At 36.8% G+C, this 19,177-nt stretch overlaps 1 protein-coding gene across 1 annotated transcript in view; it reads right to left on the minus strand.

Moving 5' to 3' along the window:
• Positions 1–453: 453 nt before the first annotated feature.
• SYT9 (synaptotagmin 9) overlaps positions 454–19,177 on the minus strand; it is a 63,389-nt gene continuing 44,665 nt past the window's right edge. The window contains exons 4-7 of the mRNA XM_074149254.1: positions 3,143–3,263; positions 1,916–2,087; positions 1,142–1,271; positions 454–561 (exon numbers count right to left, since the gene is read on the minus strand). Coding sequence (XP_074005355.1) covers positions 454–561; positions 1,142–1,271; positions 1,916–2,087; positions 3,143–3,263 — 531 coding nt within the window. The remainder of the gene's footprint in view (positions 562–1,141; positions 1,272–1,915; positions 2,088–3,142; positions 3,264–19,177) is intronic.

The following is a 19,177-nucleotide window of genomic DNA, read 5'->3' on the forward strand; positions in this document are numbered from 1 at the left end:
TGCCATTTTGTAGCATCTTCCTATTGCTTGACAATTATGTATGGAACTGCCTAGTGTTAGTGCTTACAAGCAAGCAGGTTAAGTCCTCAGCTGCATTCTAGTAACATTGGATGCACTCTGAAGCATAACGTATACGCAGAGAGGCTGCTTATGGCATTGCTTGTGGCTTGATATGAATACAATGGTCTTTCCTGTCTTTCAGCATTGGGGGTAACATTGTGGTTGTTCATAAACATCGTAGTTTCTTTTGACTGGCATTACTGCAACAGTAAAATTAAGTTATGGTAACTCTTAGGAAGCAATTTAGTTAAATCTTTCGTGAATTTTTATATCTCATGAATCAGGATTAGCATTTCCTGTATTGGGGAGAGGATTAGACAGAGGGATTAAAAGGACATCTTTACCCCACTGGACTCTGTGGAATAGCCCCTGAGGATATGGCTAAGAAAGAGTTCAACAGGAATGCCAAATTTCTGCTGAATAGGTTAAAAGGGTGAGGAAGCCTCTTCGGCAGCCATCCAAGCGCAGAAGACCTGCATAACATTTCTGCTGAATAGGGCCCTAAAGACAAAAAACAAAACAAAACAAAACAAAAAAAAACATAGGAACCTTGAAACGCTTTTCTGATTGAGTGGCTTCTTATCAACGCCTCAGATCTCCAGAGACACTTAAACTTTTTTTTTTCAGTGCAGTTAGGCATCCCTTGAGATGTGCTAGTGGCATGGATGACATATTCTTACAAAAGAAAAAGTCAAATGAGGTTGTTATATATATATGAAAAAAATAGGTCTTGGTTGTTCTGTAAGCAAGGTCCATTTCTTTATATCAATAATCAGTGAAAGTTACCCAAGATCTTATTTAAAAAACAAAACCAAACCCTTAATCCAGTGTATAATGTTTGGTGTTTTGATGTATATATTAAAGACATTAATTACTTTCTGTCCCCCTAAAATTGGAAGGAGCATACTTAACTTGCATGTTATGTTTGACTTTTAATATTGGTGTTCCTGAGCCATTTTCTAGGATTTAGTGCATGCATGTGGATCTTGGTGTTGCTCATAAAATTTTATCCAAATTCTAATGCCATATGGAAGAATATTCACAATTATAGTAATGGGAAAACAAGAAATCAAAGTCTTACCTCTGCAAGAGGATGCCAATGAGCAATGGGTTTCCGAGGGTATGAGAGCATTTCGTTCCAGTGGTCGCGACCTAGACTTTCTGCATCGTTGCCTACTTGACATACTCCAATGACCTCATTGTGACCTACACTGTGAAAATGTTCCATAATATTTTTTTCTTAAAATTTTACCTTTAGAACCATACCATTTACATATTTCATTAGAAACATTAATCACAGATTTTTAGAATTCTTTCCTGAAAAATTTAATAAACTATAAAACACGTAAGTTTGCTTTTTGCATTTCCCACTAATCAGTATGATTTAATATTTTCTCCATTATAGCATACACTCTGTGTCTGTGTGCATTTGTTTCTTGTTTTTGCATGAAGAATGTAAAAAGTTCTTTGCCTGTGTCCTGTAATTAGTTGCAAAAACAAGTAAACTCTAGGCCACAATTTTAGAAATGTAGGTGTGTGTCTAAGAGGTTAGCGTAATTGTGCACAAACAGAACATCAATGTGTGGACTGTCTGATTATATGTTCAGTTATTTCAGTTCTGGTAAACATATATGCAGCTTAGTTATGTTAGCTATGGATGCAAATCTGTACTTTAAGATTTAGAAAGGAAATTCTGCCTGCCAGTACAAGAAAGTTTAGTCTTCTACCAAAGTCAATATGACATTAGTTTCCCATTTATTGAGAAAAATGATAACTTTGTTTCTGGATGCAAATCTACTGTGCAAGATTTTGTAAGCCAATGGATGATACTATTTTACAGCTACAGGTATCTCACCGGTCATAATCCATAACAGCTATCGACAAGTTAATTTGGTCAATGTTTTCTGGAGGGACGTCAAAGACTATGGCTTCATTGTAAACGGGATTAAGGGTATTCCTCTTGGTGGAAGTTTTTCTTTTCTTTAGTCGCCTTCCTTCACACATTAAAGAAACCTTCACGTAGGGATCTGTGTGAATCATAAGAACAACATTGGTTTTCTTTCATTGTTTCTAAGCAAACATAAATGGAAAGGAACAGCCTTCTGTATGCCCATACCTGCTTGCAGAATTAGTCACCTGGACCTGACTGGAATTTGAGGTTCTTTATTACCATGGCATGCCGGGGAGGCAGTGGAGCTTTGAAAGCTTTACCTGGTTGACTGCTTATAGTGAACAATTTAGGCTCAAGAAGCTCCTTGTTGTGTACCGACTTCTCAAAGGGTATTAAAATATCCACTGAACCGTGTTATACATGACTGTTTTATACAACAGCCTCTGTATCAGCCTATTTATAACAGCCTAATTACTTGTACAGATTTGTAGGACAGACAGAAGATCACAATATTTTACAGAGTGGGACTTACTGATGTATGGTTAAATATAATTCAAAGTGTAACGATTAGTAGCTTATATTTCTCAAGACTGTTATAATTATTTTTAAACTCCTGAATGTAGTAAAAAAGAGATACTTCTTTTTAGCTCCTTTCTGAGAGTTCTACAACTCCCTACTAGTATTTAAAAACAATCTATGAATTCTACTTAAATTAGTTTCTTGGTTTGATCATCAAATTTTGAAAGGGTTGCTGAAAGGAGTCTGGGATGATTACTGTTTTGTCCATATGCCAGCAACAGCAGAATTGGCTCAGTGGCTCTTAGAGATTGTCAGAGAGGGTCAATCTGCCTCACTGCCATAGCCATAACAAATAGTCTGCTGTACAAACAAATTCCCAGTGTTATGAACGCATTTTGGCCAACTCATGCTGTACTGAATCACAGTCACTTTAGAAATAATAATCTTGCAGGTTTTTTTTAAGAGCAGGTTATTTTAAACTATTGGTTGCAACCGAAGAAACTAGAATATATGTTATTTATTTCTTAGAAACTCCTATACTTAAGTAACTCAAGAGCTTGCAGTATAAGAACCCTCTTCTCAAAAATCATTCTGGGATTTGACATGCTGGATTCTGTGTCTCAGGAGGGAAATGGGACAGAAATCGACACTGAGAATTAAATTCATTCCTACCTGATGCTCCCGTGATATCCATTGCCTTTAAATTTCTTGCCTTTATTATTGTAATAGTTAGTCTACCAGCTGTTGGAAGGTAGCAGAGTGAAAACATCAGGTCACCAAGGTCCACGTTATCCTGTTCCAAGGAAAGAGAGATAATGTGAAGGAATAATAACAGGACCTAAAGATAAAATATACCTTTGGGAATCTACAGTTATGCAAGCAAAAGCTGAATTCTCATTCTGAAAAATATCTGAAAAAAACATCCGTATCACCTTGTATCCATCTGCATACAAGGTTCAAGTCATGACTTTTGTGGCTAGACCACCAAATTTCTCATGTGTAAATGTGGTTATAGTTCCTAGTGCTGAGTCCTTAGAGATGAAGCACATTTACCTGATGAGGTACGGCATAAGGCACTGGAGTATCTTTGTTCTATTTTATGTTTTGTATTGATTTGCATGTATCATTGACAAGCTGCAACAGGTCACTGTGCCTTTCCTTCTGGTCTGCAAAGGGATACCCATAGAGAGGTTCACAGAAAAAAAACGTTGGTTGTGCAGGGCAGAGTTTTATGCAACTCTCAAGCTTGCATAAACTCAGGTACAATAGGTGTGAAGTCACTATAGTAATGGGACAGTCTCCACCAGAATTAGAGTAAGGACACTACTTCCTGTGCTTTGCACAGACAAACTCCCTCAGGTAACCTTACCCACCTGTTTCATTGATAGAATGATTTGCAGCCCTTTTGTGTGTTATTGGCATCAGGGGTTCAGAAAGGTAATAGAAAATGAGCAAACCCAGTTTGCAGTTACAAAGCATCTGTCTTGTTTGTTTCCTTTTTTAAAGGAAAAAAGGAAGCTCTTTTATAAAAAATATAGTCAATGAAGGGTTGTATTAAATTATTTGAATTTTTTTATTTGATTTGATTTGCATTTTTTTTGACTGAGCAGTGAACTGATATTTTCATAGACGTATCTCCTGTAACCGAATATTTAATTCTTGACTCAAAAAAGTTATCCTGTCTGGTAAATTTAAAGCTAAGTTGCAGGTTTTACAGGGAAGAGAAATACAGCTTTTGTGCAATATGTGTAGCTTGCCCACTTAGCTTTGTGCAATACTTTCTCTGCTTTCCCAGGTTGGCTCCTTCTGTGTCAGTCACCAAAAAATGAAGGTTGGTGGGTGACATATAAAGTGAGTGAAAATACCTTGAAACAGCACCTAACAGGTTAGTGTTTGTCTCTGAGCTAGTTGTTATATAGACCAATGTCCAGTATGTAGTGACTTTACGTAGCTTGATGAGCTAGCAGGGGAGACATGCAGGACAGAAAGAATTGCTGTCACAGAGTTGTAGAAAAATGTTATGTCGGAAGGGATTTCTATAGATCACTTGATCCAACCCCTTGCTCAAGAGAGGCATCTTCACGTTAGCGGTCAGCTCATGCGAAGAAAAAAGAAAATCCTGTACATTCATTCAGAAATAGGTTCTTTCCTTGTGCTGTTACTGGAGAGAGATGCTGTGAAAGAAGGAAAAGGATGATATTCTAGGCCCTTTGTCAGTAATACTAGCTTTTAACCCTGACTTAACTTAATCAACTATCATCTCTTCTATTCTAAAGATCAGTGTTTCATGGTAGCTGTAAAGCTAATAAAGGTTGTGACAATATCAAGATAGCTGATATGACTCACTCTGTTTAGCATCTCTTGAAGGCTCATACTTGGAAGCAGACCTGCTGCAACAAACTGTGTCACTGAGTCACTTTGACTGTGGATCAAAGTGCTGTTTGAGAAGGTGATGCTGTAGGAAGTCCTATAGGCTAAAGTGAAGTCAGGACACCCAGGAGAAATTTCTCTTGGCTAACACCTGCACTTAACATTACAGGAGGGATAATTGATCTCTGAAATTCTGTATTCAACTCCAGTGCTCCACATGGTGATTAGGTAATTCATTATGTGAGTATTGTAAATACTATACTGTTACTACGAAATTCAAGAGTTTCCATTCCAGAATTGATCATCCTGAATTAACATTTTAAAACCTTTTAACAATTCTTATCAAGAAGTTAATAGGTAAATGAATTACTATACAATTGGTTTAGATACAAATTCTAAGAAAAATGTTAGCTCTCTGCATAAATTAACTGGTTAGGAAAGAATGGATCATATGTGTTGAATGCAGTGTTAGGAATTATGCCATAATATATGTATCCACAAGCTTTGCTTTATGTTTGAAAAATAACCGTCAGCTACACTGTGATTTTTTTTTTTTTTTTAGTAAATGCTGTAATGATGGTAATACTTTCTTGATGCTTTTTCAAAAATTGCACTAGGCATTATACAGGAAAATCATTGTTAAACTGGAAACAGAGCCTGTAATTTCTGCAGTCTTTCCCAGTTCTAGAAGTTTCAGGTGTTAGAGCAATAGATCACAGATGATTGGGAGATTCAGTCAGTTTGTAAGCCAATGCTAGTAGTAATCTAACCATGGCAGTCTGAGAATGTAATTGAAGGAAAGCTTTCAGGCAGCAGCAGGAGAAAGACATACTTTTTGGCATGCAAATCCTTCTCTGAGTCTGAAAAAGAAGCCCTGTCTTCTCACACTTTCGTTTGATTTGCAGGGAATTTATTACTCCATAATACTGGTTACTTGTAAATGCTTTCTTAATTTTGGAAAGACATTTCCTAACAAAGTGAGCCTTTCCCAGTGCCCTAGCCTTTTCACCCGGCTTACCCCTATTTTCTATAATAGAAGGGCAACATTTTTAACTGTTCCAAACATTGTAAATTTTGCTGTTGGGGCTTCAAGGTTCAACTTAATTAGGGTATGTTCTTTAAAGACTACCGCAAACCGTGACTGCACCACAGAATTTGCATGTGCATGTTCATCTATCTGAATAACTGCAGTGGAACAGGCAACATGCTCAGACTGGAGATCAGTGGTGTCACAGGTATGACTAGTACATCCAGCAAACACAAGTCCTTAATATAAATTCAGTTTTTTAACAGAACCAAGGTCTATGTAACAGAGAACAGAGAGGATTATTGCACATCTTCACTGGTTTAAAATCACTGAGCCACATGGCTTAAGCCATGGATTTTCACTAAAGGTATACTGTATTATCAAGAAATAGCTTTAAGGAACAGAATGAATAAGCAGAGCGTAGGATCTTCTGCAAGGATTACACTTCTGTTTGAATTGAGTGCTTATGTGTTACTATGTATGCTTGACAAAGTGTGGTGATATAAATGTTACACTGCCAAAGACATTTTAAAAATCCTGCTTAGGAAAAGATTTCATAATATTGTACATTATCAAGTCATGCATTTTGTACATTCCAAATTTGCGTCTAACTTTATTTAGTGTGGTCGTAATACATACTGTGCATGTTACAGTGCAATCAGGACAGCCCTAATATAACTAGACCAAAAGGCTGGTTAATAGTATTAACAACTTCAAAGAAAATATTCAAAAGATAATTAAATTACAATAATAGTTTATTTAAATGAGTGTGGCCTATATTATTTTTATTTTGGTTCTGTTCAGCAGGAGGCATATTGTAAGAACTGAATAAATATGCTGTCATACCTAACATCCAAGCTCCTCTCCCATTGTCCTCAAATAACTGTCCACAATCCGAGAAGGAAAGCACTGCCTCCATTTTTAACCTATAACCCGCTCATTCTGGTATTCTAAAAAACGTAGAACAAGATTGGTGTCTGCTTTGCTTTTCCAGCGCCTCAGGCTTTAGCTTCAGGCTTGGGGTGATGGCTGAGTGCCTTGATGTTGTGAGCTGTGCCGTAAAGTGAACCGCACAACCTCTCTGATGCTGGTTTCTGAAAAACCTGCCTAGATATGTCTCTGAGTCCTTGTTCTGTTAATGTAATGCAGTCCTTTATTCAACAGGGCAAGAGCACGAAGTTCCTTCCTTAAAAAAATTTCCCAGTGTTACTTGGGAGAGTAAGATGTATTCAATACTGGGTAAGCAGTCAGCTGGAGAATTCAAACCCGAGGTGTAAATCACAAGGTTTGTCTGAAAACTGTATGTTCACAAAGGGAATGAATCCCTTACTGGAACCTCAAGATAAGTAAGTCCCTTTTATTGCTGTTTGGATTATGGAGATATGACCTCCCTCCCTGCCTCCTTGTTCCAGTTCTAGTGCAAATACTTGATATATCGTAAAAACATATTATTTGAATAATTTTCAGTGGCTTCTACTGAAAGTTTTATTGTTCTTCCTTTTCCCAGAAAACATTTTTTGTTTCCCCCCTGTAAAACCAACCCAGTCATAATATACCTTTTCAAATGCCAAATTCCAATAATAATGTTAATAACTTGTTAGTCCATAGTTACACAGTATTTATAGATTTTAAAATTATTAATTTCATTAGACATTAGCCTGCAGGATAAATTGCTCCCTAATACTCTGTCAACAGTTCCATGCTGGAGCTTAGGTGGGTATAACTTAGCACATTAAACAGGGAGATGCGTAATCTTAAAGACTCTGAGTATGGGTCCTTTTAATGGCTTCACCTTTGATTCCTTGGAGGCTGCATTAACAAGCTCAGGCTGGATCAAATCTTTTCAGTGAAACCTGAAAGTTACCTGGTAGTTAGGGAGTTTCTGACAAATGGGGATGACATTTCTGAGGGTCAGATTTCTCTTCCCTCTCCCCATAAATACACTTGGGGCAGAGAATGGGTATGTAAAATCGTGTGAAACAGGCAGCAAGGGACAGAAGAAAACAAGACAAATTATAGGTTACAACTTCTGCTTTTGCCACTGGTCTGGAAGAAGATAAGCTGTCCTTGAGTTAGACAATCATAAGGTTTGAGCCCATTTCTTTAGAAACTTACGTTTTGTATTTCTGGAGCAGACAAGCTGTGATAGGCTTGCCATCACACGGTGCCTGTACCACCCCAATTAAAGCATATGTCTCAATTGTAGCAGGTTCCTCAGTTCTGCATCCATAAAAAGACAGACAGTACTTTTTTACTTTTCTGGTATGCTGCAAAAATAATGCTATTTTTGGATTGTGAGATGATCAGATGTATTTTTATGCATCTCATCAACTTACCATTAAAGGGAGCACTTACAGGCAGTAATTCCCTTTCTTATTTATTTTAAAGTTGCTAACAGTAGAAAGTGGTTTTCAAGGCACTAGTGACTTTAGAGATTTTATAAATACTTATTGCTATGTCAGAGCTGTACAGCTCAGGCAATGGTAACTTTGCATACTGCCTTCTTTAGCAAGTCTCTGAAAAGGTCATTGCAAAAGAGAAAACCAGCAGAGATTTCAATAAATGGGAGGATATCATTTGAGCTTCTGAAGCACAGAAAGGACTGATTATCAGTATTTAATTAAATTATCTTTTTTTTTTTGTTCCTCCTAGCTGAGAAGCATTAGTTGTGTTTAAACAAACAAACAAAAATCTTCCTAGTTATTTCGTAATCTTTACTGGAATTAATGGAATTATACTTCTGTAATGCAAGAAAAATTTTACTGTACATCATTGTAATATTTGATAATGTGAATTTTAGTGGAGGTTTGCTATGCTAAGATGAGGATAATTTAAGTATAGTAGGTATATGTGTTAAGTCTAAGTGAATTATAAATACTTTAAGAAGTGCTATCTGCCTTTTGGGATATGCATGTATAATTTATTAATTATTACTATTAAATACAGAATTAAATATATATATTAAATTGTTCATCTGTGTTGAGAACTCTTGATTCAGATTTGAGTGAGCTAAGATATTAATTCAGTTCCTGTACATGTCCAGGACACAAATATTATGTAAATACCATACTAAACAAACCTAATCTGTTTGAGAATGTTTGTAAATCTAAAGTATCTAACATGATGAACTCATGAAGTTAGCTCTACATTTTTGATTTTTTCATCATAGCGTTATTTTGAATTATATGTATGAGAAATGTATATCGAGAAAAACTCTTTAGAAATGTTTGATTTTAATTGAATTTTCACATGACTAGAAGAGTGCCAGCTGCTTTCTCATTACACATTGTAAGATGAATAGAGAAGATATGACTGGAAAATTCTATTTTTATGACATCTTAAATCAAAGAAATGAACTCTAGTAAAGTAACATTTATTAATGCCTCAATCAAACTATATCTTCAGAGATCTGATTGAGTAAAGTTTGTGGAAAATGGGAATGACCTATCTTTTACAATTATTCTTTCAATACATCAATGTCAGGCTATATTTCATGTTTTAAGTTAATTTGCAAATTGTATTATTTTCTCAGTGTGATTCCATTTTTTGCATTTCATTGTCTTTATTTCTTTTATTCACGATTTTCTTAAAATGAAAGCAAATAAGTAAAGAATCCTTTAGAGCTACAGATCTGAAAATTAGTCTGATTACACTCACTCGGAAAGAACACTAAAAAGAACTCTCAAACTTGGTTTCTCTAAAGTGAAAGAATATAAGAAAGTGGAAGTGTTTGAATGTAATTCACTGTGGATTCTATACTACTTTGGGTACACAATATAATTTTCATGTCAAGTCACAGTCTGGCTATGAGTTTGTATGCCTGTACAAATGTACAAAGTGTATACGTAGAAGCTAGTCTGACGGGATGCACAAAAGGCAGGATAAGAAAAGGCAGCTTTGAATCCCTAGTACTCTCTCCATGGGCTTACTACCACTTGCTACTCATCACACATTGATAAAAATGTTGGACCTGAGAGATTCTTGCATAACTAATAGAGTGAAAAGTGTCCCCAACTAAAGAATTTAAGCAAAAAAACCTTACAAGGGGAAAAGAAAGCACTTAGGCCAGCCAGCCAACAGAAGGCATTTCGTGTTCTAATTTATGAAAAACAATATCCTCTGACAACTAGGTTGAACTTCAACTTTGCTGCTTAACTAAGTATATAGCTTGATTTCTATCAGGATTTAGATTAGTAATTCCAAGAGGATACCACAACAGAGTTTCTATTACCTTTTCTCTGAGGTATTCTGGAGCCCCTTATAGTCAGACAGACGTCTTGCCTGACAGACCAATTCTGAATACCACAACTTTGTGCTGCGCTGAACTTCATAGGGACTGAAAGAAGTAGGAATCCTTCCTGCAGACTGGGTCATAGAGAGCCAATACGATTATCAGCTCAGGGAGTGTATGTTCTTATTTTAACTTACTCATAGTTTTTCCTAGCATCTTGGCAGCTTCTGTATAAATACAGTATCAAAAGTAAAGCATCCACCAGGCAACATATCCTCCATCTCTGCTTCAGAGCCTGGAGATCTTTTGATATAGATTTTGGATTTTTTTTTTTTTTCTCTCGTGTTTCCATCACCCTTGGGTCATGACTACTTTTCTTTAAGGCAGATCACTGCAGTCCACATAAGGAGGATCCTCCAGACACAACTTTGTATTGTGCCAGTCAGTCAAGATATCTTATGATGTGGGTAGCTGGAGTCAAAGGATAAGCCTTTCACCTTCATGTATTTCAGAACAAATTGAGTTAATGCCTTTGAGAAGAACATACACGTAACTTGGTCTTGCAACAATGTCCTTAGTAAGTCAAGGACAGAGGCCTTTTCCTGTAGGCAGTCAATGTACTTATCTCTCTAAAGACCCAATATCTCTATTGTCATAATTTATATCCTATAAATAGGATGGCAGTGATTAACTGAAACTGCCTTTCCAATCGGTTAGCTGTATATTGTCCTCAGTTATCTGAATGCATTTACATTTACAGACACATTTACAGAATATATTTGTTCTTACTGAGTCTTAAAGTCACTTAAGACTTTATTGATAAATTATTCTCTAATAAGATCCTAACTTTAAAAAAGCCTCCATTCAGTAAATATGAACTTCATAAACATTCTTTTAAATTTATGCTTAAATTCTATAGATTTTATTGGCTTTGAATCCTTTATATAGATTTTCATTTCCCGACAATTAAAGTGCTTTGCTGAATCCAGGCCTGAGAGTGAATCTAATGAATTATCCTGTAGCTATTGAGATAGAGATAATGTCTTAATTTGTTCCAAACTTAATTGATGAACTGGGGAGATAGTCTGAATTGAGCTAATGAAAATTAGTAGAGACATGATTGGAAAAGCTGGAGTACTTGTCCTGCTTCTGTGCGTGTGGCCGTGTCAGAAATTGATTTCACAGGAAAAATAGAAATGAGGAATTCTGAAAATGAAGCTTCTGTATAAAGTTAATATAAGTAATTTTTAACTTTCCCATCAGTTATTAAGAGGAGGAAAGAGTGTGTTCACAGAGTTGTTTCTGAAGGCTTGCTAGATGGTATTGTTGGTCAGAGAAAGAAGTTAATTAAAGTGTAAGTTTCTCCTTGAAAGTTAAACTGTTCCTCTGAAAACTATTTTGCTTTCTTGAATTGTTACTGCTTTATGCAACTCTTCGATGACTTGTTGCTTTCTAAAAAATAAAAAGTTCAGTATAGATTTAATAATACCAAAAAAGTCTACCCCGACTCCTTTCCCAGGCATTGCAGGCTGCCTTTTATCATTTGGATTGTTACTGGGAGGCAGGGGGTGCATGTGTGTGTGAGTGGAGGACAAAGAATGCTTGAGAGCTAGAGAAGATCCTTTTATCTTCCTGATCTAATGATTAAAAACGAAAATGTTATAACCTGTAAGACGTGAGCTTACAAGTGAGGTGCTGTGGACAGATTTGCTCCTCCTTTTCTTCCAGTATATCCCACTTTATCCCACCTTGTCAGTGTTTACAGGTTGCCACCTTTGGTACTGTGCTTCAAGAGTCTTTTAAAAGGGAAGCCTCTTGAGGGTGGGTGTGATTTCACAATGCTTAAGCTTTAAAGGAGAGTACTTTAGCACAGAGTTGATTCAAACCTTTCTCTCTGCAGAGCAGGCAGTGGTGCTTTAGAAGTGTTGACAAGCTTGGGAACAGCAATGAAATGTAAATTGTTCTATATAGGAATAGATGTTTGGAGGGCAACTGTTTTCTCGAAAGGAAATGTAAGGGAGAACTTCAGCTGGGAAACATAAGAGTTTTGATGTTAGGTGAAGATGGTAAAATGGAAGGACAAGTACGTCAGGCAGGCAGCCTGACCTTCATGACAGCCTCATAGAAGGAAGTTTCACAGAACAATCTAACAGTGCTATCTGGAAAAAGGGCAGTAGTTTCCCAAAGTGAGGACCAAAGCTTTTAATGAATGTCCATCGGTGTCTGTGATGTCGAACCCAATCATTTTTTAATGGGCTGCAATTGATTTGGATTCGACCTCATTTTTTTTTTGTGAAATTCTGAGATTGGGAAAAAAAAAAAGAAAAACAGAAGTTAATGGCATTTTATAGTGCAGTATCTTACAATACAAGCTAATCTGGGTGAGCCAACCTCCATAGAATCATAGAATGGTTTGTGTTGGACGGAATCTTTAAAGGTCAATCTTACTGACTTAAAAGAAAATTCTTGATTAACATCATGCAAATGGAAATCAATGAGAAAATAAACCCTCATGGTTTCAAAATAAATGCTGGTTTGTTGCAAGAAGAGGAGGCTAAATTACATGTTAAGTGTTTGCTATCTCTAGGCAAACGTGAGCTTGAAGAAAATGAAGCAGCAAATCCATTCTAATGCATAAAATTATTTCTACTATGAATTATTTTCCAGTTACCTCTTGCTTAAATTCTGACATAAGTTGAAAGTAATGTTTAATTATCTCAATACCCCACTAATAATGAAAATCTCAAATACATCCAAGAAAAATTGCAAGGGAGGAAACTGGTTTTAGAAATAAGTTAACTAATCAAAATATTTTAATCCCAAATGCCTTGCCTGTTAATATTTTTTTCCTAGTGTGTTAAAATGAAAATGTCAATTTAAACTAAATCTGTATGCAAATTAATGGATTGGCCTTTCACTCTACCTTGAGTTACAATGGCTGCATGTGAACTTACAGCTCCACTAATATATCAAAAGATGCTCTGTCTTCTAACCCCACTCAATTATATCTTTGTGTACAGGACATGAAAGCAATCAGTATGTCAGGGCCCCAGGGCCTCCCTTGACCCTGCCCATGGCCCAAGACCCCATTTCTGTCCAGACTGGGGCTGTTGGTCCCTGCTCTAGTGACACCGTAGGATGCTGGTCTCCAGCTCCCCACAGACCTGCCCTGCCCAGCCACGGGCCTACATCCCTGGCTGGCTCGGCCTGTCCCAGGGAACTGGCTGATGCTAGGGGCTGTCTCCCAGTTGCCCAGCCTGAACTGCTCTCTGGCTTGGGCGGTGGGACGGGACCTGCTGACAAGGTCTTGTCCAGCAGCTCCAGGGTCCCCCACTGCTTCTGGAATCCCAGCCCCTAGGGAGCAGCTAGCCCTTGTGTCCTGCTGACATGGTCTTAATTAACGATATAGTCTTACAGAATGGCCATTCTACATATATATATACATAAATCTAATATAGACATGCTGCTGAAACGAGATGAAATGAAAGCTTTGGGCCCTACTAACACATCCTCACCTTTCCTTAGCACTGAATGTCATTCTCAGTGCAGGCACTTTGTGTTGTGTAAAGCAGCTGTCTTTTAAATCATGCATTCTGAGCACATCATTCTGAAAAGGAGATAAACTAAGTATCTGGGTAGTGCTGAAAAAAGATGGTGAGAGTCACACTATCGGGAAAAAAACACATTCTTTTCAATCTGTATAAGCACCTATAGTGTTTTGTGTACGTATTCGTTATACTTACATTAGGTGTTCTCTACCGACTTCCTTGCTACTCAGGCTTAGCACAGGTTGTACGCAAAGTGGGTAATAAATAAAGGCCATTTTTCTAAATCTGAATCTACTTTTAGTCCAAGTAAGAGTTTGCTCTAATATTTTGTTTTTGAAGAAATTGATATAAAAAAGAGAACAGTCCAAATAATACAGTGTCCTTGAAAAATAGAAAGCTAATGTCAAACGCTATGTTGCAGTAGCATGTCCTTCTTCCATTCCAGAGCTTTTCTCTGAGATTTTGTTTGTTTGTTTGTTTGTTTGTTTGTTTGTTTTTAATCAGATATCTCATGTTGGGTTTTAGCCATTTGCTGCGTAAATACATCCCAGGTCTAATTTCAGTAGAGAAGCTGTGGTGGTCTGCTACACACGTATCTGCATGTGCCCTGGGAAGGTCAAGAGGGGATCATTCTGCTCAGGGCTCTCGTGTAATAAATGTAGAAGCTGGAGAAACACATGTGCATTGTTCATTGTAAACAGGCAGCAAAGAAGTGCTTTGCCCCTAGATTTTGACTACATGAATATAATGGGATCCTTTCACAGATCATTAAAATAACTATTAGAAAACAGTATATTGCCATTAATCCAAACTCTGTCTGATAATTTAAAAATTCTTATAATATCTGGAAATCAAATCCAATTTCAATGAAATCTCTGGTGTGCCCTTTTTCTCTCTCTCTTTCTGATCCTTTTTGGCTTCTCATCCCACTACAAAGCAATAAAAGAATTATTACCTCTGTTAATAAGGTATACCCAAGGCAGTTTTTTCAAAAGCAATATTTTCTATATGCAGCTCCCTTTAAGTTCAGTGCCCATTTAGCAGGTGGGAAAAGAAGCATGCTTTCTGAATCTAGTTCTCCTATTTTTTTCCTTTGAGTTACACAGAGATTTTCTTCATCATCATTTAAAGTTATTTTTTCTTTCAAGTAGGTACCTTTCCTGTGTTTCTTTGTGATTTTAAAGCCAAGGATCAAGTATTTTTCTGTTGAAGTTTCTCCACGTTTTGTTTCTCTAGAGACAATTTTGTTGTGTCCTGTCGTGCACCCCCTCAGGTCAGGAACCACTGAGAATGCTTCATGTTTTTTCTGGTAAAAAGTAACTTTCTTTCTAAAGCTCCCTGATTCTGAAAACCTGTTACCTTTGAAATTGACTTGGTTACTATGAGGTGGTGCAACTAAATACAAAACATTGGCTTGTGATCTGTCACCTGTATAAACAATTACACTGGTGCCCTCACAGACTCAAATACACCATCCATGGAAGGTATCGATATAAGAGAAATGGTGAAAAGGGATCATTATGGCTTAAAAACATGTCTGAGAGCATTCCACATAACCTTCCATTAGCCTGAAAGCACAACTAAATTCCACAACAAGCATTTTACTAGTAACACTTCTCTATAAAATTATCCACTTTTAACAATAGTAAAGCAATTTCCATAGAAGTTTCATTTACTTCTTAGTAATTTATTTAAATGGGCCATATAGAAAAGAAAATCACTTCAAATTTCAAAGCAAAGCAGCCAAGGTAGAGACTACTTCACTGCTAGCAATATTCTGTTAATGAATTGGGTGAAAAGGTATGTAGTTGTACTGCTTTGATTGTCCTTGCACAGCAATTCCAATTTAATTACAAGCTAAATGGAAAAATACAATCGTGGATGCTAAGGTTAAGCCTATAAAACATGTATTAAGTATGTTAAAATAGACAAACCCTTCAAATCTTCCATACTGCAAAATTGTCTCATTTTATACTGTAGAATTTATCTGTTTTTCAAATACAAAAGGATTAAAATAATAGAGGGATGAAGGAAGAATGAGAATGAAAACAAAAATAATGATAACAAGACAGTGTCATTCCAGAAGTGTAAAAAAGGGGACTGTATGCAAATTAATGGATTGGCCTTTCACTCTATCTTGAGTTACAATGGCTGCATGTGAACTTACAGCTCCACTAAAGTATCAAAAGATACTCTGTATTCTAAGCCACTCATCCTTTATTTCTCAAACCACGCTACAAAGAAAACTTCACATTTGAATCAGGTGAGAAGTTGGGGGTTTGCTGGTTCTATTTTTGGGGGGGTGGGGGTGAGTATGGGGGAGGAGCATGGGAGAGAAGGCAGGATCTTCTCTTTCCTCCCAGAGATGCTAGTGACAATTTCCTAACACACTGCTGTGTAAAATTTGCTGCCTGCATAACATGCCAATATACTGTTGGTATATAACTGTCTCAGGGCAAACCTCCCCGACTCACCTCCTGAATCAATGCCGTGGAATCTGTGGTGGTCTAGCAACAAGGGGTTACTTTTACCACTTCTCTTGGGCAGCGTCAGAAACATTTCAGTGTTTCTCAGTATCTTAATTGCTGATGCTGCCCAAAAGCTCATGCAAATCCAGTTACCCTCTTTTCTTCAGAGACAGCTCTGGACCATTGCCATTAGGACACTTAGGCTATGCGGATCTGGTGAAGGAGAATTTATGCTGTTGCTGTGTATCATTCACCTACCTTGCAAATCAATAGAATATTTCAATCTTGAAGCTGCTAGGCAGTTTACCAACCAGTGCTACATCTATTTAGGAGCTGTACAGAAAAAACAGCTTTAAAATAAAGCTAGAGACTATGAGGAAGCTGAAGAAAAGGGAAGGAAGAAGACAGAAATCCATTTTAGAAAATGTGAAATCAAGTGTATCATCCAGGTATCTACAGCGTGAGCAGGGGAAGATGTGGTTGTGTAGAGTGTGATAACAGTTCTTTTTCTGTAATACTTGCTCTTTATCAGATATGCTTGTGCCTCCCTATTATATTTAGACGTGTTGCAGGCATCTTTAGGACCACTTTAGTGAGCATGTTTTCCCTCTTAAAGAATGCACAGTGTGTAAAATGTGAGATTCAAAGACTACTAAATATAGAAGTGCTTTAATTCCATAAAAGTGTGTCAACAGAACTTCCTCCTCTTAGGAGACTTTCCTTCTAACTTGTTTTACTTTACACGTGCTGCATATGAAATATACCTAGACAGGAAAATGATTTTTTTCTGTGGGTTGTTTTACTCTCTTCCTCATGGCATCATATGCATTTATGTGAGGTGAGTCCAGTGAGCTGTTCAGACTTTTACCTGGTAATGTTTATATTCAGAATAGCTGTTACAGTAGTTATATATTAGTGTTATACTAGCCTATGTGTAGGAAAAAAGTAGCATTTTTAGGAAGTCTGTGAGTGATTTAATAAACAGTATCTCGCAGTCACTAAGATGCCTTCTCAAAATTTTGGTTTACTTGATTATAACTTAAATAATTTGATAGTTTTGAAATGAAATCAAAGTTGTGAGTTGACTTGTCCTAAATGGTTCACTTCAAAACTGTGTTACTTTGAGAATGATCAATGATTTTGGGTGCTCACTGTGACACCTTAAAAGGGCCTGACTTCAAGTTTTTGGAAGGAAGTATGATTTTGAAAGAATTGAGTGTAGTTATCTCTGACCATCCTGACTCATAACTTTTGGAGCAAGACTGACTGAAAAGAAGGATAGTGCTTAGCACTGAAAGTTTTCCTGAAATAAATGATTTTTTAGAAGAACAAGAGAGTGGCTGGATTGGGGTGAAAAGAGTGAGCATTTACTGCTATATCTACTGGTTTGTTTTTGAAAGTATCTATATTTTGATGAAAAAAGTATTACGGTTATAGATAGGATGAAAAGCTTTTTATACGTCATTTTATAATATAAGCTTTGTGTTGAGTTAAGCGTTTCTCACAGCTTTCTCAAGAATTCTGACACTGTATATACTGAGTAAAGTGAATAATTTGGAAAAGGAGCTGGCAAATGAGAAACACAGCAGAGCTGCTGAAAGGAATGGGTATGGGGTGCTCACTGCAGAAACTTTGAGGGGAAAGAATCTATTCTAGTTTTACTCTATTAGGACTGCTACAGACAGTCAAAAGTTGAAGATGCGGATGTAGAACTCTGGTCATTTCTGATGAAGAGATTTCTATCTGCTTTCTCCAAGACCAAATTTGATAGCTCACTCATATTTTAGCCATCAAATCTGGGGGCATGGGGAGGAGGAGAAGATTCAAATCATTGTTGAGCAGGTCATTGTCATGGATTTATTTTGCAGAGAGGATGGTAATTTGCTTGTTCTGCTGTTCCAGTGAATTTTCTGATGTACATCTCAAGTGATTTGTTTACATTATTTCATGTGGCTTTTTCTGCTGTTTACAAGATACTGTTTCCAAACTATAGCAAGAGGATATGCGTGAAATCTGAGCTTCAGTGGGAATTCTTTCCCTGACTTTACAGTAGAGTCAAGATCTCATCCTGAGTACTACTCATTTCTACCTGCATAAAACATTGTGGTCCCAATAGACTGAATTTTATTGTTAGATTAGCATTTACTGTAAGATTCTGTGCTCAGTGGAGTACAGACATTGAAAGGTTTTCATTATTTTAAAGTGATTCCTTTCTTCGTGATGATCATAAATAACTCTCTAGGGGGCTCAAAATGGGTCTGCTGTTTTCTTCCTATCTTTTTTGTACACACTTTTGTTTCCCTTTACTGCATACACATTTATTTTATTGTTAGAGTTGTTCAGAAGAGTTATCGTAATGTAGATCAGATGGTTGATTAAACCACAGCTGGTTTTTAAAAATATTTATAAAATCCCAGCATGATTTTAAAAAGAAAATACATAAAGAGTTCTATGAATTCTGAACCAAATATACAAAATACACTATGGGAATTTTTCTTTTGCTTTTCTGTGTTAATGTTCATAGTGTTTGGGTAGCATTTTCTATATGAATAGAAAATATTAGATACTGCATGATATTTCAAATCTCCTATTCACTGCTCTTTTAAAAATAATTTTACTGTGGGAAATGGAAATGTTAGGTAGGAGGAGTGGTGGATTTCAGCCACTTGTACTGTGGCTGTTAGTAATTAGTTGCCTGACAAGCAAGGTTATGTTTTCTGATGTTGTGATAAACTGCTATTTTTAAGATGCCAGATTTGGCCCAAGAATCTGAGTGGGGAATTTCATCCCAATAGTTCATATCATCAGCTGTGAAAACCTCCAGCTGTCAGTTGTTTTCTGCTTCCCTGCCCATCACAAGCAAGATGCCATCACTAGTCAGAAATCTTCTTCCAGATGGTGAATGTAGCTTTAATTTTGAGTTTGTCTGACGAAAGGAGTAGTAAATGATTAAGCACTCACTAAGGTAGGCTCTAGCTTGTGGCTACTGTTTTCTTGAGTAAATAGAGCAAGGTGTTTAATCAAGAAATGAAATGCCAGAAACATGTAGCTATACAAATCTCA

This window comes from Numenius arquata, chromosome 6, assembly GCF_964106895.1.
Source record: "Numenius arquata chromosome 6, bNumArq3.hap1.1, whole genome shotgun sequence".
NCBI lineage: Eukaryota > Metazoa > Chordata > Aves > Charadriiformes > Scolopacidae > Numenius > Numenius arquata.